Source organism: Pseudonaja textilis, chromosome 13 (genome assembly GCF_049901715.1).
Source record: "Pseudonaja textilis isolate UNSWEBS1 chromosome 13, rPseTex1.2, whole genome shotgun sequence".
Lineage (NCBI taxonomy): Eukaryota > Metazoa > Chordata > Lepidosauria > Squamata > Elapidae > Pseudonaja > Pseudonaja textilis.
In genome coordinates, this window is record NC_142002.1 from 18,673,768 (window position 1) to 18,697,686 (window position 23,919).

Below are 23,919 nucleotides of genomic sequence, written 5' to 3' on the forward strand. Positions count from 1 at the left end.
CCTTGTTAAGATTCAGAACTTCTGTTCTAAGAGCTTATTCCAGAGAAGCAATTACCGGGCGAACTCTATGAGGATGTGTTTATTAAGATTTCAAAGCATGCAGAGTACCTGAACATCTTTCAGCTTGTTCCCAGGGCTTAAATGCACTGCTGTGAGTCTGAAGAACATTGTGGGTATCGGTATGCAAATAAAGAATAAATCTAAAGCATTATATAAAAAAAGAGGCAGTGTGACAGAAGTACAAAACTGCAAATCCTTAAATATTGCTCTAGCGTGTATGTTATATTTTATATTTTTAGCAATATTAAGATTAACAACTTAGCAGAAACTTGCTGGAAATTCCATTCTCTAATAACTAGACATAGATATTTGAGTATTGTGCATTGCAAATTTGATAGTTTTCTATAGATCAAAAGTGTATACACATACACACACACACACAGAGCTGAGGAGTAATTGAGAAGGAGTAATATATGTTAATATATGATGATATTCAACCGGATATTGTAATAATAAATCCAATCATGTGTCTTTCTCCAGTAATTTTGGTAATGATTTATGTTTGCAGAAGGATGTAACTTCCATTTTAAAAAAGCTTAGCTGTTCAATACTGATTTACAAGTACTGCATAATCATGGTTTAGCATGATTGGTTTTCCATCCAGTCTGGAAAACTATAAACCTGCTACAGCATAGCAACAAGCAGTTTATTTAGAATTCTTACTATTTTATGATTTTATGGGCTACGGATGATCATTTGACTACATGGTTGCCTGGCTGCAGTCTGAAAAGGACTGTTGTGATATTTGTTGTTGTTAGAACTTGTGAAACGTGTTCTTTTTTTTCAGAAATAGTTAAGCTCTGTTTTAGTTACTACTTTTGAACTTTCAGAATGGGTGCTAATAATGGGAATTCTCTTTAACACTTCAGTCTCAGTTGCGTGCTTTGCTCTCTCACTTCCCCAAATACTCAAAACATTTATTCCTGTGGTTTCTTGTGTTTCACCTTAATCATTTTGCGACTACGCATTGTATTTTTTTTGACTTGATTACATAAGGAATAAATAGAACATTGTTTTTCCAGTCTTCCAAGCTTGTTTAAATACAGTGTCTGCATATAAACACCAGACTAAGCCATACATTATTGAATTGTTTAATAAACCACAATTGGCTGGATTCCTGGATCGTGCTAAACCAGCCAGTGTGGATTACAAACCGCATAATTGAGTGTACACTTATGTTAAGCCCCTACCAAACTACACAACCGTCAAGTGGTGTCTTACCCAGCATTGTCTCACATTGATAAACTGCATAGTAGCTTTGTGTGATGTGTGAACCTGTTTAGTGTGTGGAGGGGAAAGGAGGGAAAGGGAGTTTAGCTTACTTTATTGTCATTGCACCTCGTACAACGAAATCAAACCCCATCTTCAGTGCACATCATGACCATGAAAATAAACACAAACACACATCCTTCACACATTGAACCGGAAACCCGACACCACACCAACACTGCACTATACAGTAGAATTCAACAGAGCTCCTGCCCTGGGATAGAAGCTGTTTTTCAGCCAATTTGTCCTTGTTTTTATTATTCTGTACCATTTGCCAGATGGTAATAGTTCAAAAAAAGGGTTCCCAGGATGAGATGGATCTTTGAGGATGTTTTGAACTTTCTTAAGGCAGCGGGAGCTATAAAGCTCTTCCCAAGAGGGGAGAGGGCAACCCGTGATCCTCTGGACAATGACATTAACCCTCTGGAGTGCTTTCCTATCTGTCACTGTGCAACTGGCAAACCATACAGAGGTGCAGTCAGTTAAGATAGTCTCTCTAGTGCAGCAGTAGAAGGTCACCAGCAGTTTTTCATTCAGGTGTTGTTTTCTGAGAAGTAACAGGTAGTCTAATCTCTGCTGGGCCCTTTTGACCAGGGCTGCAATGTGGGCACCCCAGGTCAGGTCCTCTTTTAGGGTAACACCCAGAAACTTAAAACTGGCCACTTGCTCCCCTCGGTCTCCACGGATAAGCAAGGGCTGGAGGTCTGATCTGTTCCTTCTATAGTCCACTCTAAGCTCCTTGGTCTTATTGGTGTTGAGGACCAAGTTATGGTCTCCACACCACGAAAGCAACCACTTGTCCCCGTTATCTCGGAAGGAAAGCCGGCAGGTCTGTTAGCCTTCCTGGATGTGTACAGGTAGTTGTCAACTTATGACCACAATTGAGCCCAACATTTTTGTTGCTAAGTGAAACATATTAATTTTTCGACCTTTCTTGCCACAGTTGTTAAGTGAATCGCCGAAGTTTTTAAATTAGTAACACGGTTGTTAAGCGAGTCGGGTTTCCCCATTGACTTTGCTTGTAAGATGGCTGCAAAAGGGGATCACCTCCCTATCTTGCCTTGCTTTGCCTTTCAAGTTGAGAGAGATCCTTGGGCCTCGACACCTCCTTTGGAATTTGGGGTCTCCGATTTACCCGCGAAAGCCAGACTGAAATTCCAAAGGACCCGTTCTTTAAAGTTTTGCTGAAACGTTGAAAGGAACGCAAGCTAAACTGTATGAAATAACCTTTTGAAGTTCTCCATTGGGGTGACTCAGATGCAAGAAGCTCTGCTTATGAATGGAGAGGACAGATTTTTTATAATCTTGCCAGAATGTGGAGTGTGACGATCAAGAGGGGGTGGGAGGCAGATACTCCTTGAGTTCACATTGACTCTGGTGAGTCACGGACCCAAAGATTATTTCTTTTCCTGTTTCACCCAAATTCTATGTTGTTAACAGTGCTTTTCTCTCCCACACTTCCCCAAATCTCTTTATGAATATCTATCCTTGAACATGATGTCTAATCCAACATAAAAAGGGCACGGGTATGAAAACGCATCCTTTCTTTCCACAGGCCTCGATTTATACAATACTCATTTGTACAGATTCAGATCTCGCCTTCAATTCAGGAGTTCTTTTTTTTTTCCCCTCAACACTTTATTGGGTATTTCCGTTTAAACATAATACCGTTACTAATTGAACAATACTGTGACAATATATATATGGTATATGTATATAGTATGTATGTGTGTATATATATATATATATATATATATATATATATATATATGTGGATCTTTGGTTGTTCGGGTTTTCTCCCGCGTAAGATTCAAGTATCTAGGCAACGTTTCGATGAAGTCTCATTCATCATCTTCAGGCTTCTGTCTCCGGCTCTGTGCTTTTCAGAGTAATGTGAGATTGCAGCTGCTTCCTCCTTTTAACTGCCAGTGGGGTGGGACTTGATTGGGTGGGGGCTTGGCTGTGTTCTGATTGGGTGGGGGTGTGTTCTCATTGGTAGGGGTTTGGTTGTGTTCTGATTGGTTGGGGGTTAGCCGTGTTCTGATTGGTTGGAGCGTGTTCTGTTCAGGTGGGGGCTTGGCTGTGCTCCGGTTAGTCTTAGTTGCTGGGGGATTTGAACTGGTGAGTTGTGATCTTGCTGTTTGGCTTCTAGTTCGTGGTCCTGTTGCATCTTCATAGTGGGTGTCGGTTTGCTTCATGTATGGCTCGGAGGGGTTTGAAGTGGGTAGTGATGCAGCTGTAGTGCAGCTTCTGGTCCATGGTCGTGTCTCATCTTCTGAGTGGGTGAGAGTCTGTTTTCTACATGGAAGTGTGGTGGTGGCATCTTGTGTGGCTCTCATGGGTGTGGGTCTGGTGTCCTTCTTCATGTTAGGTACTCGTCTGTTCATGAGGGCGGGTTTCCAAATGGCTGGAAGGCGGGAGGTGTCATCTCGTTTGTTCATGCTGTGTGGCCGTTTTTCTATCTCTATGGCTTCTCTGATTATTCTGCTGTTGAAGTGTTCGGTTTTGGCGATAGTTCTGGTATTTTTAAAATCGATTTCATGTCCTGTGGCTTTGAGGTGTTGGACCAGGGAAGAGGTCGTTTCTTCTTTTTTGATTGAGTTCTTATGTTCTTCAATGCGTGCATTTATTCTTCTGTTAGTTTGTCCAATGTATGTGGTAGGGCAGGCAGTGCAGGGGATTTCGTATACTCCTTGGTTTTCTAATTCGATTTTGTCTTTGGGGTTTCTTAGGATGGTGGATATTTTTCTGTTTGTGCAGAATGCTGTTTTGATGTTGTGTTTTTGGAGGATCTTGCTGATTTTGTCTGTAGTGCCTTTTATATATGGGAGGAGGGCTTTGCCGTTTTCTTGTTCTCTGTCTTGGATTTTGGTTGGGGTTTCTTTTTGGATTAGGTGGGTAATTTTCTTTCTTTGGAATCCATTGGCTGTAAGTACGTTGGTGAGAGTGTGTAGTTCGGTTTTTTGGTGTTGTTCATCGGCTAAGCATTTTGTTCTGGAGATGAGTGTCTTGGCTATGGAATTGATCTGTGCTGGGTGGTGGTGTGAGAGTGCATGTAGATAGCGGTTAGTGTGTGTTTTCTTCTGGTAGATGGTGTGTCCTAGGGAGCCATTGGATCTTTTGTATACCAAGACATCTAGGAAGGGAAGTTGGTTGTTGGCTTCTGTTTCCATGGTGAATTGTATTTTGGGGTGTAGGCTGTTGAGGTGTGTGAGGAAGTTGTTCAGTTTTTCTTTCCCATGTGGCCAGATTATGAAGGTGTCATCTACGTATCTGAGCCAGAGTTTGGGTTTGTGGTCATATTTTTCTAGAGCTTGTGTTTCAAAGTGTTCCATGTAGAGGTTAGCGATGACAGGTGAGAGGGGTGATCCCATGGGTGCTCCTTCTATTTGTTTGTATTTTTGAGAACACACCCCCACCCAATCAGAACACAGCCAAGCCCCCACCCAATCAAGTCCCACCCCCACTGGCAGTTAAAAGGAGGAAGCAGCTGCAATCTCACATTACTCTGAAAAGCACAGAGCCGGAGACAGAAGCCTGAAGATGATGAATGAGACTTCATCGAAACGTTGCCTAGATACTTGAATCTTACGCGGGAGAAAACCCGAACAACCAAAGATCCACATATAAATACCGAGAACCTCAGAAAACAAATATATATATATATATATATATATATGGATCTTTGTTATTCGGGTTTCTCCCGCGTAAGATTGGCAGTATCTAGGCAGCGTTTGATGAAGTCTCATTCATCATCTTCAGGCTTCTGTCTTCGGCTCTGTGCTTCTCAGAGTGAAGAAGCACACTCACTCTGAGAAGCACAGAGCCGAAGACAGAAGCCTGAAGATGATGAATGAGATTTCATCGAAACGTTGCCTAGATACTGCCAATCTTACGCGGAGAAAACCTGAATAACCAAAGATCCACATACAAATACCACGAGAACCTCAGAAAACAAATATATATATACATATTTATACATCCTATCCAATCTTTCAATACACACTACTTCCATACCCTCATAACTATGGTATACATTATTTACATTTTCTATTCTTATGTCTATTGTCAATCCAGATATACCATGTTTCCCATTTTTGCATTGTATTCCATGTCAACTTTCTCTTTTAGTTCCATTTATCCGTTTCCATGCGCTCAAAGATTTTTTTAAATTATTAAACCCTTGGGAGGTATGGCGTTTTTCTTCCAGTACTGTGCGTAGGATATTCTAGCTGCTGTTATTATATGTAATATAAGATATTTTATCTTTCTGTTAGGAGTTCTAAGCGCATGTTGGTCCCTCCTCCTATTTTGGCGACTGCCACAACCTGTGAGATGCCTCCGTAAGAGTCTAGAATCGGAATATCCTAAACCCTGAACTGACTGCCTCTGCCGGTTCTCACTGTTTCATGGCTTATAATATTATGCATTAGGGATAGTCAGTATATCAAACCCTACATAGAGGGTTTATGAAGCATCATCCAAAAAAGTTTGTAGAAGGTGTTTTAATGACACCACAGGTTGTCCTGGACTTGACAGTTCGTTTTTGTGACCATTCAAAGCTACAATGTTACAGTGTTGAAAACAGTGACTTATGACCGTTTTTCACATTTATGACCGTTGCAGCATTGCCATGGTCACGTGATTTATATTTGGCTCAGAGGTGGTATTCAGCAAGTTCTGACCAGTTCTGGAGAACCGGTAGTGGAAATTTTGAATAGTTCGTAGAACCAGCAAATCCCACCTCTGACTGGCCCCGCCCCCATCTATTCTCCGCCTCCCAAGTCCCAGCTGATTGGCTGCATCTTCTTTGGTCGCCCTGCAGAGGAGAACGGAGCTGGAAAGCAGGTTAGTGGGGTGGGGAGGGGGATTTTGCAGTATCCTTCCCCTGCCATGCCCACCAAGCCACAACATGCCCACCAAGCCACGTCCACAGAACCCAATAGTGACAAAATTGGAATCCCACCACTCATTCAGATGCTTGGCAACCGACTCACGTTTATGACAGTCGCATTGCCCCAGGGTCACCTGATCCCCTTCTGCGCCCTTCTGACAACAGGGAAGCCAGATTCATTTAACAACTGTGTTACTAATTTAACGACTGCAGCGATCCACTGAATAAATATGGCAAGTAAACTCATAAAACCAGGCAAAACTCACAGAACGAATCTCTCACTTAGCCACATAAATTTCGGGCTCCCTTGTGGTCGTACGTTGAGGACCAGCAAGAGGGCTTGTTTTTGAGGGTTGATGTATGTGTTTAAAGTGACCGCTTCAAGGGTTTTATGTGTTTCCCTGACTTCCATGAAGGCGCTTGCCAAACAACAGATAAACCGTATGTGGCGCCTTACCTTAAACATAATCGTATTTTTCAAGATTGAAGAATTTCCGGGTAGAAATTACACACATTCCCAGTGATGATGGTGTCTAAACCTTTGACATCGGGCGTTTCCGTCGGAATCTTCTAAACTTAAGAGGTTGACATTATGGTGACAAGAGACCCAAAGAGACAGTAGGTTTTCTCCTAGGGAACCTTGAATAGGGAGCAAATCCCTGGGAAGAACTCTTTAAGCAGACAAAACATCAGGAAGGAGTAATGGCTGAAAAGAGCTGGCCTTCGTAGAAAAATAAATACCGTGGCTGGAATGTTGAGGTTGACTCTGTTGTGTCGTGGGCTGATTTTTTCTCATGGAGATGGTCTGTTTTTGTTTTTAACTTCACGCAAAGGAGCTAGACATGTAGATGATAAGCAAGGGAGTTCCCATGGCTGGGAAGAATAAAACGAAGCTGGAAGGAAAAAATGAGTGGAAGGGCGAGATTTCACATTGCCTCCCCTGCCTGCGCCTCAGATCTGCGTGTCGAAAGCAACCCTAGGATTGGAGATCCAGGGTGAATACCTTCCAGACATGATGTTTTACAATAAAGTGCAGATTGGTCAGTCATAATCTCTCTCACTCTCTCTCTCTCTCTCTCTCTCTCTCTCTGTGTCCCTCTCTCTCTCTGTTTCCCTCTCGTGTTCGGGTCTTTTCTTGTGTAAGATTGAGAGTATCTTGGCGACGTTTTGACGAGGTCCCACTTGCCATCTTCAGGCTGGTGCTTTCGGCTTCGTGCTTGTGTAAGCAAAGCGTGATCGGAGCTGCCATTTCTCTAAATACTGGTGGGGAGGTGTGGTGTGCTGGCTCTGTTGTAAGCGGACTGGTTGGCTGTGTTATTTCTTGATTGGTTGATGGAGTTGATGTTTGCAGATTGGCTGGCTTTTTCATAAGAACATGTGTGGCTGAGGTATTGGCTGTGTGTCTATCAGCCTCCTGTGTCGTAACAACCTGGGTAATGGGCTGTGTGATGACCTTCTGAGTTACCCGCGTCGAAACGCCGCCAAGATACCCATTTTAGGCTATGTACTAGCAACACTTCAGAGTTCAGAACAATGTAATGTTGCTGTCAATACAGGTAGTCCTCGACTTACAACAGTTCATTTAGTGACCGTTCAAAGTCATGACGGCACTAAAAAAAAGGGAATTACAATCATTTTTTCACAGTTACGACCTTTCCAGCATCCCCATGGTCACGTGATCAAAATTCAGACGTTTGGCAACTGGTTCATATTTATGACGTTTGCTGGGTCGCATGATCCACTTTTACGACCTTCCGACAAGCAAGTCAATAGGGAAGCCAGATTCACTTAACAACCACGTGTAACGTAAAAGTCATAAAATGAGGCAACCCTCCCCCCTTCACTTAACAAATGTCTCTCTTAACAGCAGAAATTTGGGTTCAATTGTGGTTCTGAGTCGAGGACTGTTGGCTGGGTATTCATAATGCAGCAATTCTTGAAGATGCCCCTCTAAGTTAAGTCCCCGCTTTGGGGTCTGGCAACCTGTTCATCTCTAGAGCAAGCAGCCCCCTGATTCAAGGCAGGACTCCTTCCCCTGCCTCGTTCTCGGCCCAGTCCCCGCTGGTGGGTCGGCATTTCTTCCGCCACGACGCATTTCATGTGGCAAGACCTTTTTTTTTTTTTCATTCGTTGTGACACAAGAAAGAACACTTTGCGTGACTCGCGCCGAACGCTTCCTCTTACCCCTGCATGACTCAATGCTTGCCTTCCCCAATTTGAGCCAAGGGCCAGCTCAGGATCAGGGAATAATACCCAGACGGGATAGCGGTCGGGTATTTCCAGAAACAAACCATTTAACTTCTTCCACACGCGCACTCAGAAGCAACACGTTTAGTGGCTGTCAGGTATTTGGAATACAGAGACCCAACAGGCTATCGTTTCGGACAAGGTGGCAAATTGGTTTCGTTGACCAATTCACATTCCCTTACTTGGTAGCCTTGTGTCATCCCAACGGCTTAATGCCATTCGTTACAAAGTTGTCAGCTTCATACACGAGTTGATTTAACCTGTATATAATTAAGCTTAAATGTTAGGTCACTTTCACTCTTCTCTCGCCTTTAGTGCGGTAATTAACCGGTGAAACGTTCCAATTTCATATTGTCTTGAGTTTACCGGCCCATTTCACCGGGGGAGGAAAAAAAAAAAGAAACCTGTCGAAGGCTTTTCATTCAGGGGAGAGGCCGACATTTCCATCCGCACGGCTTTTGTGGAGTGTAATCGGGATTCTTTTGTGCTTTTCTGCAGCTTCCTGTTCCTCTGCTTTTTCCCAAGCCAAACAAACCTTGTTTTGCGGTGGTTGCCCACCCTCCTCCCTCTCCCTCCCTTCCCCGCTCCACATACGGTGCAGCCTTAAGCCAGAATATTCCGGGTGTTGCTTTTCCGACATTCATTCCTGGCAACGGTGAGAAAGCCGCATCGCCGCACATTTTCTGCGAGCGAATCCTGTCAGATGTACCAGCATGCGGAGCTGCTTAGAAACGGGATGTTGAAGCCAGGGCTTCAAAGGATGGTTAAAAATAAGGGTTGCAAAACCCCTCATGACAACGCAATCAAGTTGGCCTGCGGCGCAGCTGCGTTGAGGTAGACTGACTCGCTCATTTGTCAGAAAAAGAGCAAAAGAGAGTTTGAAGGGACCTTTTGGGGGGTCTTCTAGTTCGACCCCGTGCTCAAAGCAGGAAATGCCATGCCATTTCAGACCAATGGTTGTCCAATCTCTTCTTAAATACCTCCGGCGTTGGAGCATCCACAATTTCTGGAAGCAAGTCAGCAACGGCTGTGTCCGTTTCTGAGTCAGCTAGCTCAACATGATTAAACAGCCAAGAGAATGGAAAACTGTGTAAAAAAGTGTTGATCAACAATCCGGACAGCTTGATTTGGATGGCTAAATCATCGGAGTATCAAAATACAAATCATTATGTTCCTTCCATCTATCCGTCTATCTATCTATCTATTTAATCCAGGGGTCTCCAAATTTGGCAACTTTAAGGCTGAAGTCCACAAGTCTTAAAGTTGCCCCTGATCTAATCTGATCTGATCTGATCTAATCTAATCCTAATCTAATCCTAATCTAATCCTAATCTAATCCTAATCTAATCCTAATCTAATCCTAATCTAATCTAATCTAATTCTCCACTGAGCCGAAGGGAGAATCCAGGATGAGTAGTCTCATAGCTCTGCAGACTGAGTTGAAAAACTGAGGACCCCCCCCCCACACACACACACTGGTAACGGTCCCCAGTTCATCCTTCGGTCTCAGCGTGTTCAGACCTCCCTTAAACGGGCTCTGAATTGTTTGGATTGTTGAAGGTGGATTGTTCTGGCATGCTTCCTCACACACAAGCCCGGAGCCCAGCTCTGCTTCTATCAAGAATGCCGCTGAGCTGGATTGGGCGGCTCGTTCAGGGAACAGAGGCGTCTGTCTACAGGCGCGAGGGGAATATGGCGAGCCCGAGGATTGTGGCTAATGCGGAGTTGGACTGGCTCTCATTCCACTCAGCCCGGCTGGCATCAGGGCTGTCGCCGGCAGGTTTTGCGTCCTTCCCTTCATTAGGCTGGATATATCCAGTTCAGTCCAAAGGAAAGAAATGTTTATAAATACAGGTGGTCCTCAACTTAGGACCACAGTTGGGCCCCAGATTAATGTTGCTAAGCGAGAAACGTGTGACAAGTGAGTTTTCCCCGACTTTCACCCCTTTTCTTGCCACATTTGTTAAGTGAATCCCTGCAGTCGTTAAATTGGTCACACGGTCGTTAAGCGAGCCTGGCTTCCCCATTGACTTTGCTTGTCAGAAGGTCGCAAAAGGAGATCGCGTAGACCCCGGGAAGCTGTGACGGTCATAACTCTGAAAAATAGTCCCAGGTCCCTTTTTCTAATGCCGTTGTAATTTCAGGGTGTGTGTGTGTGTGTGTCACTAAGCGAACTGTTGTAAGTCGAGGACTGCCTATATACGAGACGATGCAAGTTTCGGAGAATTAGTGAAGGATGAAAGGGTAGTGATGGATTCAGAATGGGAGGGAGATGGTTCTTTGGAGGATGCTAAGGATTGGGTCTTGGAGAAAAGGACGGGACAGGAAAATAAGAGGAAGTCAAGCAAGTACTATCTTCTATCAAGAAGATTTAACGTCCCAACATTTTTTGGCTAGAATGCAACAATGGTTGATAATTGTTGCGCTCTAGCAGAAAAAAGGAATACCAGATACAGAAATAAAAACATTGTTTTAAAAATGGTAAAGTTTGTTGAACTCCCTGCCCCGCCTTAGGACCTGTCACACGTTCAAATCCTCACTCTGTTACCCTCAAACTAATGTCTATTGACCTCACCCCATTCCTAAGAGGTCTGTAAGGGCATAAGTGCACGATCATGCCCTGTCCTATTGTCCCCATTGATTAGTTCCTATTTCATGTATTTAAACTTACGTTTATTCTTATTTCCGTTATGTTGTAAGCGTTTGACAAAGCACAAACCAACCAACCAACCCTGGTCCTTTTCCTCCTGACCCGCTGAAATCAGAACAAGAAATATTTGAATTAAGTGTCACAGCTCTTGGAAGGGCCTAGAGATAGATACGCATTACTGGCACCATACAGGTAGTCCTTGACATATAACCGATCGCTTATATGTCAAGGACTACCTGTATGGTGCCAGTAATGCGTATCTATCTCTAGGCCCTTCCAATAGCTGTGACATTAATCAGTCAAAGACCAAGAGGGTATGTGCGGTCATCAGAACTCCAGAATCAGGTCGTAAGTAGCTTTTGGAGGGTCCTTCGTAACTTCAAGCGACCCTCCAAAAGCTACTTACGTACGACCTGATTCTGGATTTCTGACAACCGCGCAAACCCTCTTGGTCATTTGACTGCATTTTGCATGCTTGGCAACCCGGCTCACCTTTGCAACCAATTGTAGCCTTCTGCAATCAGGGGACCAACATCCGCCCCCCGAACAACAAAAGGAATACATTGATTCGCTTAATGACCACAGCATTCACTTAACGACTGCAGCATTCACTTAAGGACCACCACTTGGAAAAGCCATAAAATTGGGTTTATGGGTGCCTCAACTTAAAACCGTTGTGACGAATGATAGAAATTCCAGACCCCTTTACAGTCATAAGTCGAGGACTACCCACTGTGTTTGTAACATGTCTAGTTGCAGAGCTGTGCTTTCTGAGTGAAGACGGCAATGTGTATAGGGGGGAAAGGGAGTGTGGGGGTGTGTGATTGTGCTTGTGGGTGAGAGGAGAGCCCAACGGAAAGTAGGTTACAGGAAATGCTGTGCAGGTTCCTGTTTTGAATTTTGAACAACACTTATGGCAAACAGCCCAGGCAAATCAGTGGGGCATATTTCTGTCTTCACAGAAGAATTTCAGGCTCTTTGAAGGAATATAAAAATCAACAATGATGTTTTTGATCAGCATGAAAAAAAAAGACAGAAGAGTTTTTCCTTAGACATTTTACTGAGCGTAATTAGATGTCTGCAGTCAGCTCTTCTAAGGCGTACTTGAATGTGACACATGTACATCAAAAATTAAAGCAGCTTTGAACCCCTTTTGAAGATAGATTCCGGATTGCCATAAGTCATAATTCATTAATTAGACCATAATTATCTCATAAGGCTAAGCCATGGTTTATAATCTATCATGTCCAGTTTGAAAAAGTGTACGAAGCCGAAACCAAACCAATTCCTGTTCCAAATCACACATGACGCTTCTATTAAATCCAGTTTGGGAGCTTATTAACATCTTAGTGGGGACCCACTGGGAACCCCCTTCTTGGCAAAATTAAATAAATCCTCCAGGCAGATTTCTATTTTTGTATTCATCCTAATCTTTTAGCATCTGAGCCCTTAGAGCTTAATCCATGCAGAGTATAATTGTTTATTCCTTCAGGCCCTGGAACCTTGGCAAAAAAATCACGCCAAGAAGAGGCTCTGTCCATCGGTCCATCCGTTTGCTCCTCTGAAAACTCAGCAAAACAAATTCGAAACATAGCGAGGAGGCTGGCAAAAGACAGATTGGATTTGGAAATGGGCTAGGTTGGCCTGCCGCCTGGTAAAACCCCCTCCTCTCAATGGCACTCTCATGGGAGAAGGGGTGGGGGAGGCTGCTTAGGATATTCAGGACTGGCCAGCCCAGAAGGGAGTTTGGTCTAGTGGTGAAGGCAGCAGGCTAGAAAGTGGGAGGGTGGGAGGAGGAAAGTGTAGTGGATATTTGATACGTAGGTACCTAAGTAGATAGGTAGGCAGGTAGGTAGATACGCAGGTAGGCAGGTAGGTGGATGTAGATATAGATGTATACATGTGTGTATGCATGTGTAATAATACATACATACATATCTATCCCCCCTCATCTATCTATCTATCTATCTATCTATCTATCTATCTATCTATCTATCTATCATCTATCTATCTATCATCTATCTATCTATCTATCTATCATCTATCTATCTATCTATCTATCTATCTATCTATCATCTATCTATCTCTATCTATCTATCTATAATCTATCAATCTATCTATCTATCAATCTATCTATCATCTATCTATCATCTATCTATCTATCTATCTATCTATCTATCTATCTATCTATCTATCTATCTATCTATCAATCTATCTATCATCTATCTATCATCTATCAATCTATCTATCTATCAATCTATCTATCATCTATCTATCATCTATCTATCTATCTATCTATCTATCTATCTATCTATCTATCTATCTATCTATCTCTATCTGGCTATCTATCTATCTATCTATCTATCTATCTATCTATCTATCTATCTATCTATCTATCTATCTCATATCTATCTATCTCTGTCTTTCTGTCTGTCTGTCTATCTATCTATCTATCTATCTATCTATCTATCTCCCCCCATCCCTCTCTCTCTCTCCCTCCACCAACGCATATCCATCAGTGCACGATTACATCTTCAAAGACATAAAGCTACAATCTTAGTCTCTGCCAAGAATGTGCCTCTCCTGCTGCTTAAACAACCTTGTTACTATACTTTGTTACGCAGAAAAAGTGAAGACAATTTTTATGGACTCGGCTGATAAAAGGGATTGCAAATCAGCCAGCCAGCCAGGCTCTGCTTTCTTTTTGTGCAAATGTGTGGGTTTTTTTTTTAATTGTCTGAGTATGAAAGGCACACGTCCTTTTTGTTCGCACTTCTGGTGGGGAATCCAAAGAGCAGCTACAAAGGTCACCCTTTTCCAGTAAAGCATAATGTCCACAGACCCACAAACAGCATCAAACGCTGGCAACTCACAAGGTTAAGATGCTCCGTATTCTTCCAACTCAAAAATATTTGCCAGGAGATAAAAATAGATGTTCCAACGGGTGTCCTGATTCTAGAAAGGCTGGCAGATCATTACTGGAAACTGAAGAAACTAAGAAAAAAAAAGATGGCAATTCTATCATTAGATAACATTGCCTCCCAAGTCCACGTGATGCGCTGTTTGTTTATTAAATTTATAGGCAGCCCTCCTCTCAGGCATTCAAACCTAGTTTTCCTTGCTCTTTTGCCGATAAAAACAGAGGAAAAATGATGTGCCCCACTGCCGAATTTTTATTTTTTATTTTAGTAATTCCATCGTTCAGGATTTCCCCAGTTCGATCAATCTCTCTGCAGCCTGCACCCAAACTGCCCTGGGGCCCTTTTAACTAGCCTTATTTTCTTGAGATGTCCCAACCTGCTTCTATAAGGGAAATACAGCCATTTTGCCTTAGAGAGGACAACCGGTGAATGTGGTTTTAACCCCTTCCCTCCCCGGTTAGAAATCCATGTTGCATTTGATATTCTTTTCTTTAATATTGAGCGGCTTTCAAACATCCGGACCCCCCCTTTTTTTTTAATGGGGTAAGAAAACAAGAACGTGATCAGCATTTTTAGAAAAGTGCTGAAATGTGGCATCTACTCTGAGCCCTGGAGCGGCTGTACTGGCCAGCTCTGTCATGTTACAGCCATTTCTCTAAGCGCAGCAGCGTTGTCTTGCTGGTGGTTTTCATTATTGCCATAGATTCCTGACTGTCTTTTTATCTATCGGTGTTCTCTGCTGTTCCTGGATTAGAAACCGCCAAAGCTGAGATTTCGGAGAAGAAGAACGATAATAGACGGAGGCTCTTGGAGTGAATGTCCTCGTTTTCCTATAGCTGTGGATTGCCTGATTTAATATCTATAGGTGGATTGATGGAACCTGTTATACGTTTCTAGTATAGTCTGTGTAAGTTACAGTTTAAGACATGGCAATCTCAGGCTATTAACGATCCCTTTGCAAGTTACAGTGTTATCATTTTAGAGCATTTCTGCTTCCTTCTTACGTTTGTCATTTCTTGCCATGATCCAGTCTTCGCTTCTCTAATGTTTTTTTGATTTTTGGCACGTCTTGAGCAGAGAGAAGTATTTCCTCCTTTTTATTAAGAAGATCAGAACCCAGGTATCAAAAGTTATTGATGGTTTTTCCACTGTTTACCTGCAACTAAAGGGCAGTTCATTCTCTTAAAATGATAAACTATTTAGAGAACGTATAACAATCTTATTGTTTAGTGTTAGATAAAACATAGAACCTTGAGAAAGGAAGAAACCTCTACAGGTTGTCCTCAACTTGCAACAGTTCATTTAGTGGCCATTCAAAATGACAACGGCACTGGAAAAAAAAGTGACTTATGACCATTTGTCACCCAACTGTTGCAGCAATCTCGCGGTCACCTGATCAAAATTTAGCCGCTTGGGAACTGACACGTTTATGACAGTTGCAGTCTCCCCAGGGTCAATGCGATTCTCTTTTGCAACTTTCTGACAAGCAAAGTCGACAAGGATTCGCTTAACAACCGTGTCACTAATTTAACAGCGGCAACGATTCACTTTCACAACGGCGGCGAGAAAGGCGGTGACATGGAGCAAGATTCACTTCCCAAATGTCTCACTTGGCAACAGAAATGTTAGGCTCAGTTGCGGTCATAAAGCAAGGAAAGATTCACTTCCCAAATGTCTCACTTAGCAACAGAAATGTTAGGTTCAGTTGCGTTCGTAAAGCAAGGACTCCCTGTGTAGTATCTAAGTTCCGAATGCCAGTTATTTAACCAGCGCTGACCATAACTGTGAAATAAATGGATTATAATATAATATACTGCGTCCTCAGAGGGTGGGGTGGCTCAGTGGCTAAGACGCTGAGCTTGTCGATCAGAAAGGTGGGCAGTTCGGCGTTTTGAATCCCTAGCATAGCCGCGTGATGGAGTGAGCTGCCATGACTTGTCCCAGCTTCCGCCAACCTAGCAGTTCGAAAGCAGATGAAAATGCAAGTAGAAAAATAGGGATCAACTTTGGTGGGAAGGGAACAGCGGGATTCCATGCGCCTTCGGTAGCGTTTAGTCCTGCCAACCACATGACCATGGAGACGTCTTCGGACAGCGCTGGCTCTTCTTCGACTTTGCAGTGGGGATCAGTGCCGCCCCCTAGAGCCAGAAATGACTAGCCCATAGGTCCAAGGGGAACCTTTACCTTATACTATGTCCTTGAGGTAAAACTCACCAACTTTTTGCTGACCCGACGCTTTCATTGAGTGTTGAACTTGCTTTTCTCTTAGCACATCCGAGTGTGGAAGGGCAAAGGGGCTATTTCCTCTTGGCAACCTGGTCAGGATTGTTCTCATCCTGACAAAAGTGTCCAGGAAGGAAATATCTGGCTAAAAGCAGCCCCATCGCTTGCTCACCTGACCCCAGAGGGTCCAGAATTTAAGAGGGGAATTCAACACCAGGCACCGGGGGGACTGAGATAATGAGCCGATGCAGGAATAAACATCTTTTTGAGTTTCTGTGAATTGTTTTAGAGGCCTTGGGCGTCCTTTAAAAGCACCTAGGCCCGTGGTTTGGGAGCGCAGCTGGGAGGCCCATAAAGGCAGGAACGATTTTGAAGCCAGCAGAGCAACCTCTGACCCAGCACATCCTATGCACAATTTTCTTTTTTATCCTTTTTCCAGTTGGTTCCAGTGGGAACCAGCTCTCCCCTGCCCCCCCCCCTTATCCTGCCTGTTGGAAGAGTTGAATAACTTGTCCACGTTCAGAAATATTTGACCTCAATGTTGAGTGTCCAGCCATATGGATTAAATAAAACAAGTCTTTAAAGCAAGAAAGGAGTTTGCATTCTTCTGACTTCCTGTGTTTATACGGCCTCTTTTGCCCGGTGGTAACCCTGGTGTCCAGCTGCTTCCCACGCTGGATGGAAAGCAAGGTTGACCCTTAAATGGTTGCTTATCAAGACTGAAGGCCAATGGGGAAAAAGAAGACCAGCCTGTGGAATATAACCTATAGGATAGTAGAATATAATCTATAGAAAAGGCCAGAAAAGGCAACAATGCCCATTAGCTCCTATCCTGGGCGAGGGATATATGCCTTCTTATGGAGGTTAGAAAGTCTAAAGGTATTTCATATACTCTTTGAGGAGAATGCCTGTTAGTTAACCGGACTCCAATCTTTCTGGCAGCAGGGACTGCTTTTGTAAGTCGAGGATAAGTAAGGATAAGAATTAAAAGAGTAGAGTAGGGTAGAGTAGAGTAGAGTAGAGTAGAATAGAATAGAGTGGAGTGGAGTGGAGTGGAGTGGAGTGGAGTGGAGTGGAGTGGAGTAGAGTAGAGTAGAGTAGAGAAGATAGAGTAGAGTAGAGTAGAGTAGAGTAGATAGAATAGAATGGAATAGAGTAGAGTAGAGTAGAATAGAGTGGAGTAGAGTAGAGTAGAGTAGAACAGAACAGAACAGAATAGACTAGAATAGACTAGAATAGAATAAATATTAGAAGGAATAGAGTAGAGTAGAGTAGAGTAGAGTAGAGTAGAATAGATTAGAATAGAGAAGAGAAGAGAATATAGAATAGAATAGCATAGAATTGAAAGGGATCTTGGAGATCTTCTAGTCCACCCCCCTGCTCAAGCAGGAGAACCTACACCATTTCAAATAAATGTCTAGTCTCTTTTTAAAACTCTCCAGTGTTGGAGCGCCCACAATTTCTGGAACGAAAGCTGCTCTGTTGGTTAATTGTCCTCACTATTAAGAAGTTTCTCCTTAATTCCAAGTTGCTTCTTTCCTTCGTTAGTTTCCATCCGTTGCTTCTTGTCCTGCCTTCTGGTGCTTTGGAGAATAATTTAACCCCCTCTTCTTTGTGGCAGTGCATCAAATACTGGAATCCTACTATCGTGTCACCCTTAATTCTTCTTTTCTCTAGACTAGCCAGACCCAAATCCTGCAGCCGTTTGTCATACGTTTCAGTCTCCGGGCCTTTGATATCTTTGGGGCTCTTCTCTGAACTTTTTCCAAGATCTCAACATCTTGTTTTGTAGTACGGTGACCCAAATTGGTTGCGGTATTCCAGGTGTGGTCTTACTAGGGTTTTATTAAGTGGCACTAATCCCTCACGTGATCTTGATCTTGGTTCTATGCCTCTGTAACTACCTGTAACTGATCAGAACGGCTCAAGACGATGACTCGGTCTTCAATAAGGATTGGTAAATTTGACTGTAAGAAAACAGCCTGATTTAAAACCAGCCAGGAAATAAATACCGTAAACTAGAAGGTTTGACTTTAAAAACTGAAACGCTGGTATATTTTGACAACTGGACTAGCAATACGCTCTGCTATTCTCTCCTTAGCAAACCTAGCATTGTATTCAGGAAAGGAGAAAAACAGCAACAACAACGAAAAAAAGAAACCCTTTGCCAAATTTCTCTCAAAGCGGGATTCATAAAATCGGAAAACAAAACAAGGAAACACAACATAAGGACCCTATTATGCTTGCTTTTTTTTTTTTTCATCCTTCTGACTCTCAGGAATGAAACCAAGCCTGAAACTAGATTATAAGCATTGATGTTTCTTCTCTTTGGAGGTGGGGATGGAAAGGCACAAATTGTTTCCTTGCGTCCCAGTCAGATGTTGTTGTTGGTTAATTAGCACAACGCCTTACAACTCCCTTCTTCAGACAGTAAATAAAAGTTTGGCTGGGATGGCCCTCTTCCCTGCTGGATTGTGGCCTCCTTTTCTCACATCAGTGCTTCCTTAAAAGGATTTACAGGTAGTCAGTTTATTTAGTGACGGTTCGAAGTTTCAACGGCACTGAAAAAAGCTGACTGACGACCATTTTTTTCACACTTACGACCATTGCGGCACCCCCGTGGTCATGCAATCAAAATGCAGACCCTTGGCAACCAGTTCGGATTTATGACGGTTCACGCGATTCCCTTTTGCGACCTTCTGACGAGCCAAGTCAATGGGAAAAACCCGCTTCACTTAACGACCCTGTGACTGATTTAACAACTGCAGTGGTTCGCGTAACGGCTGTGGCGAGAAAGATCGTAAAATCGGGCAAGATTCACTGAACAAATGCTTCGCTTAGCAACAGAAATCTTGGGCTCAGTTGTGGTTGTACGTTGAGGGATACCTGTATAGCTTTCCTGGCTGAGGAATTCTGGGAGTTGAAGTTCACAGGTCTTAAAGTTGGAGACCCCTGCCCGAAAACGACGCCTTTGCCCTTTACTGGCGTAGAACAGATTAAAAGAGCATTTTCCCTCAGCCCACCTGGAGGTCAGCTGCATCAGAATACGCTTGAAAGCGACTCTGTTCCCTTTTCATTCATTTCATTCAAGAGGTCATTTTCAAGAGACGGCACCTAACACACACAAAACAGAAGTAGGAAGTGGTCAAATAAATGTCAGACAAATTCCATCTGCTTCGTTTCCATGGACGTAAAATTGACATTTGTTTTCATTTTGCTTTCGCTATCGATCGCTACGCATTGCACAATTATTCTTTCTTCCTTTCCTTTTTTGGGGAGGTTAACCCTTCTACAACTGTAACGTGTTCCATGATATCCAGAGGACTGAAACTTGAGGGTAGCTCAGATGCCTGTATAAATGAAATTATATATAAGCATGGAAATGATTGGATTCTAAAATATGGGACTATGGATGGATTTGGGGCAGCAAAAACAGTACTTAGGCTTATATGCCGCTTTCCAGTGCTTTCCAGCCCTCTCTAAGCGGTTTACAGAGTCAGCCTCTGGCCCCCAACAATCTGGGTCCCCATTTTACCCCCCTTGAAAGGATGGAAGGCTGACTCCACCTTGAGCCAGTCAGGATCGAACTGCTGGCAATGGGCAGAGTTAGCCTGCAATACTGCATTCGAAGGAAGGAAGGAAGGAAAATAACAATCGCACTTAGACTTATATGCTGCTTCACAGGGTTTTCCAGCCGTCTCTAAGCGGTTTACAGAGTCAGCCTATGATCTCCAACAATTTAGGTCCTCATTTGACCGACCTCGGAAGGATGGAAGGCTAAGTCAACCTTTGAGCCAGTCAGGATCGAACTCCTGGCATTGGACAGAATTAGCTTGCAATGCTGCATTCTAACCACTGCGCCACCACATTTATAAAAGTTCATTTAGTGGCTATTTGAAGTTACGGCAGCATGGAAAAAAAGTGGCTTAAGACCGTTTTTCACATTTAGGACCGTCGCGGCATCCTCAAGGTCACATGACTTCCATTCGGAGGCTTGGACACTGGCTCCTAATTATGACAGTTGCAATGTTTTGCTTAGCAACGTACAATTTGGGCTCAACTGCGATCATAACTTGTGGACTACCTGTATGGAATTCATAGGGTGGAATTCATTCAGAATCATACTGACGATGGTCCGGACAAAAAATACATCCCTTCTCATTCAGATATTTATTTTGAAATAGAATAGTATCCATCGCCCTTCCTTTTCTCTCTCTTTTTTTTTTCCCCCCCTGCTCTTTCGTTGACTGCTGTAAAATAGAATTTAATTGTTCCCTATAAAAAGCTCAGGCCTTCGCATTACATCCATTATTCATAGAGCAGCGTCGTTGGGCGTCAAGGCAGAATAGCAATACGCCCCCCCCCCCTCCCCCCTTGGCTACGGAATTTGCAATGTAAAATCCAACCCAGGGAAGCAATAAAAGGAGAGGAGGATAAGCGTGAGAGTATATGCATCAATATTGACTTATTTATTGCAGTCATGGACGTGGCAATTTCGGGACAGCAACATTTCTGAAACCATCCTAAAAGAGATTATTTAAACCAGGAGTCTTTCGGAAGAACAGCGATGGCTCTGCGGAGCAGGGAACGAAGCGTTCAGCCAAACCATAATCTGTGATGTTGATGGTGGTTGGTTGTCACTTCCATTTTCCTCCTAGCTGAACTGATGTGGGATTGGTGTCTCAAGGGAAGTTCAGGCGTGTTTATTATAGCTCCACTTTTTCAGTCCTCACAATTACATGTAATACTAGCTTGGGTACCCGTGCTTTGCCGTGGAACTATGTGGTCGGGGTTAGTTTTTGGGGAGGAAAATAAGGGGAAAAAAAATCTGCCTCTGCCTATCTGCATCCATCAGTATTCATCTGGCTAGCGGCCTGTCTCTGTGTGAGAGAGTTGAGGGCTGTTTGGAAAGTGAAACAGTAGTTGCTGCGTGAGCAAGGAGGAGACAGCAAGGAGCCTGGGCGTGGCTTAGCTCAACTGTTCTGTACTAAAGCTGCTTGGTGCTCTGAAACTGAAACTCCTCTCCTCTGCTTGTGTTTTGCATTTGGAAGAGATTTCTTTTCAGGCGGGGAGGGGGAGTAGAACTCCTTAGCATCAGAGCGTGTTAATAACAATAACAATAATATAGGAAATGCTAATGCTCTGATGGTCATTTTGAAAAATCCTTTCTTAGTGAGCACTTAGAAGCCAAGAGGAACATAAGTGCCCAATTTCAAGTTTGTAGGTTTGCGGTTCTGGAGATCTTGTGATGATGCGCGAGTGGTAATTTGCGCATATATATATATATATATATATATATATATATATATATATATATATATATATATATATATATGCGAAATACTACTCGCGCATCATCAGGAGATTGGGAAGTACTCCATAGCTGCCATAACAAACTCTAACCCATTCCTGAAAACTGCCAACTAATCACTGGACTACAACCATGACTGCAAACTCTGGCATTTGCGCCCTGTGCTTAGTATTGGTTGTCAAATGGTGGTCCTTAGACCCCTGGAGGTGGGCATGCGATGTCGCCTCAGGGGCTCCGTGAAGGCTTGAAGAAATGGTATGGCTTAAATCTTGAGTTAAGTCTTTGGGTGGGGTGGGGTGGTCTAAGGTCCATGGCTACAAAAGGTATTTAAAGGGTGTCCATTGTGAAGAGAAGGTTGCGATCTACCGGCACAGAACGTTTAATCAAAAATTGCTACCGTCCAACGCTTGTTTCCGTATTTTAAGAGTTAGTAAGTTTGTGTTTCTCGGCAGATTTAAATAAAGTAGCTATATGCACTTCACGCTTAATAGTTGCTTGTTGCTTGTACTCAAGCAGTCTCCTAATACACATCACTCATGTTGCACTACTAGTGATTGTTTCCGTAGAGCTTATTCAGAAACGGTACTTAACTCCAGTTGAAGTGTGGCAGAGGTTGTTCAGCCTAGCCCTGAGCTTAAACATTCCCAGAAGTAAATGGCATTGAAATTAGGAGTGAATATTTAAAACCAGGATATAAGTCTGCCTGTGACTCTGCAGGGTAGAAATGTACTACAGGTAGAAATGCACTGCATGTTCTGCAGGTAGAAATACAAATATGAAAAATCCCAAAGGTGTTTTTTTCACAAAAGGCAGTTGGACTTCCTTGGTTTTCTCCTCGAATATGTTTCGAAGCGAGACAACTTTTGGGACAACTGTGGCCTGGATGATGGAGAAACTCCAGGGACGTGAATGTGAAAACTGCCTCTCCGCTCCTTTTGTAACAGTAATGGAGAATCCGATGAGCAGCTTATCACCTCCTTCACGTATTCATGAAGACGACGGCTCAAAGGAGAACACTGAGGTGCCACCTGGGTGAGTAGCTTATTATCTAGCTTTAGTGTGATGCCTACGTCACTCATTCTCTCTCTCTCTCTCTGTCTCTCTGCCTCTCGTCTCTTTTTCCCAACTTGATGAGCGCATCACCTGGGAAATAAGAATGACCTTCCAGTTCTTGCGGCCTTTACAGTTTCCATGCGCGGTCACGTAAGCATTTCAACTGTAGTGGGATATGAAAGAGCGAAGAAAAGAGTAACGAGGGTGATTAGGGGACTGGAGGCTAAAGCATTCGAAGAACGGTTTCAGGAATTGGGGATGTCGAGATTAAGGAAGAGAAGGACGTAGGGGTGACCTGATAGCATCTTCCAATATTGGAGGGGCTGCCCCAAAGAAGAGGGAGTCAAGCTATTCTCCAAAGCACCTGAAGACAAGACAAGAAGCAAAGGATGGAAACTAACAAGGAGAGAGAAGCAACCTAGAACTAAGGAGGAATTTCCTGATGGTTATAATAATTAACCAGTGGAACAACTTGCCTCCAGAAGTTGTAAATGCTCCAACGCTGGAAGTTTTAAAGAGGAGATTGGACAGCCATTTGTCTGAAGGGGTTTAGGCTTTCCTGCCTAAGCAGGGGGTTGGACTAGAAGATCTCCAAGGTCCCTTCCAACTCTATTATTCTGAATTACAATGGCATTAACCGAGTTGGGCTATTCTCTCCGAATGGTTCATTTTAGCTCAGGCCTAATATCCTTCTGAGTTTGTGGGAGAGGGTTAAAAAAAAGGATTTATTTGGCAAGTTTGTCGCCTGCCTTTCTCTCTCTCTCTCTCTCTCTCTCTCTCTCTCTCTCTCTCTCTCTCTCTCTCTCTCTCTGACCTGATGGGGGAGGAGGGGGAAACCCACCCAAGCCCCAAGCTATGGCAGCTGCAGTCGTACGTTTCCCCTGTGAGCTGTTTTCAGACAGGTGAATGTGCTGCGCCCAGAAATTTATTACTGTGGGCTCAGAACGCTGTGGAACCACACGGGGTGTGTGTGTGTGTGTGTGTGTTTCCTATCACTCCAAGGTTGTTTTGTTTTTAAAAGAAAAATCCTTCCTTTTTCTTTCTTTTTTTTCCCCTCCCCAGTGCAACGACCAGCGGTGGTGTGACAATAAACGAAAGCAAAAAAAAAAAAAACGAGAGCCGTACAGATAAAAGTCGGCATCACAAACGGAGTTAGAAATGGTGCCTGAAACCTACTGAATAATAAAACGTTTTTCTTTTTTGCCTTCGGTCCTCCTGCGAAGCTTTCAGCCCTTTAAAGTACGGAGCGTTTGCTCTTCTCACAAACAAAATTTATTTCTCCCCCGATAAC

At 43.3% G+C, this 23,919-nt stretch overlaps 1 protein-coding gene across 18 annotated transcripts in view; it reads left to right on the forward strand.

Moving 5' to 3' along the window:
• The window catches only part of HMG20A (high mobility group 20A), a 51,512-nt gene that overhangs the window by 8,183 nt on the left and 19,410 nt on the right, over positions 1-23,919 (forward strand). For all 18 annotated transcript variants that reach the window (XM_087941626.1, XM_087941630.1, XM_087941633.1 and 15 more), the window contains one exon: positions 22,520-22,607. In XM_087941626.1, coding sequence (XP_087797752.1) covers positions 22,522-22,607 — 86 coding nt within the window. In that variant the 5' untranslated portion in view covers positions 22,520-22,521. Of the gene's footprint in view, positions 1-22,519; positions 22,608-23,919 lie in introns of those variants that run through there.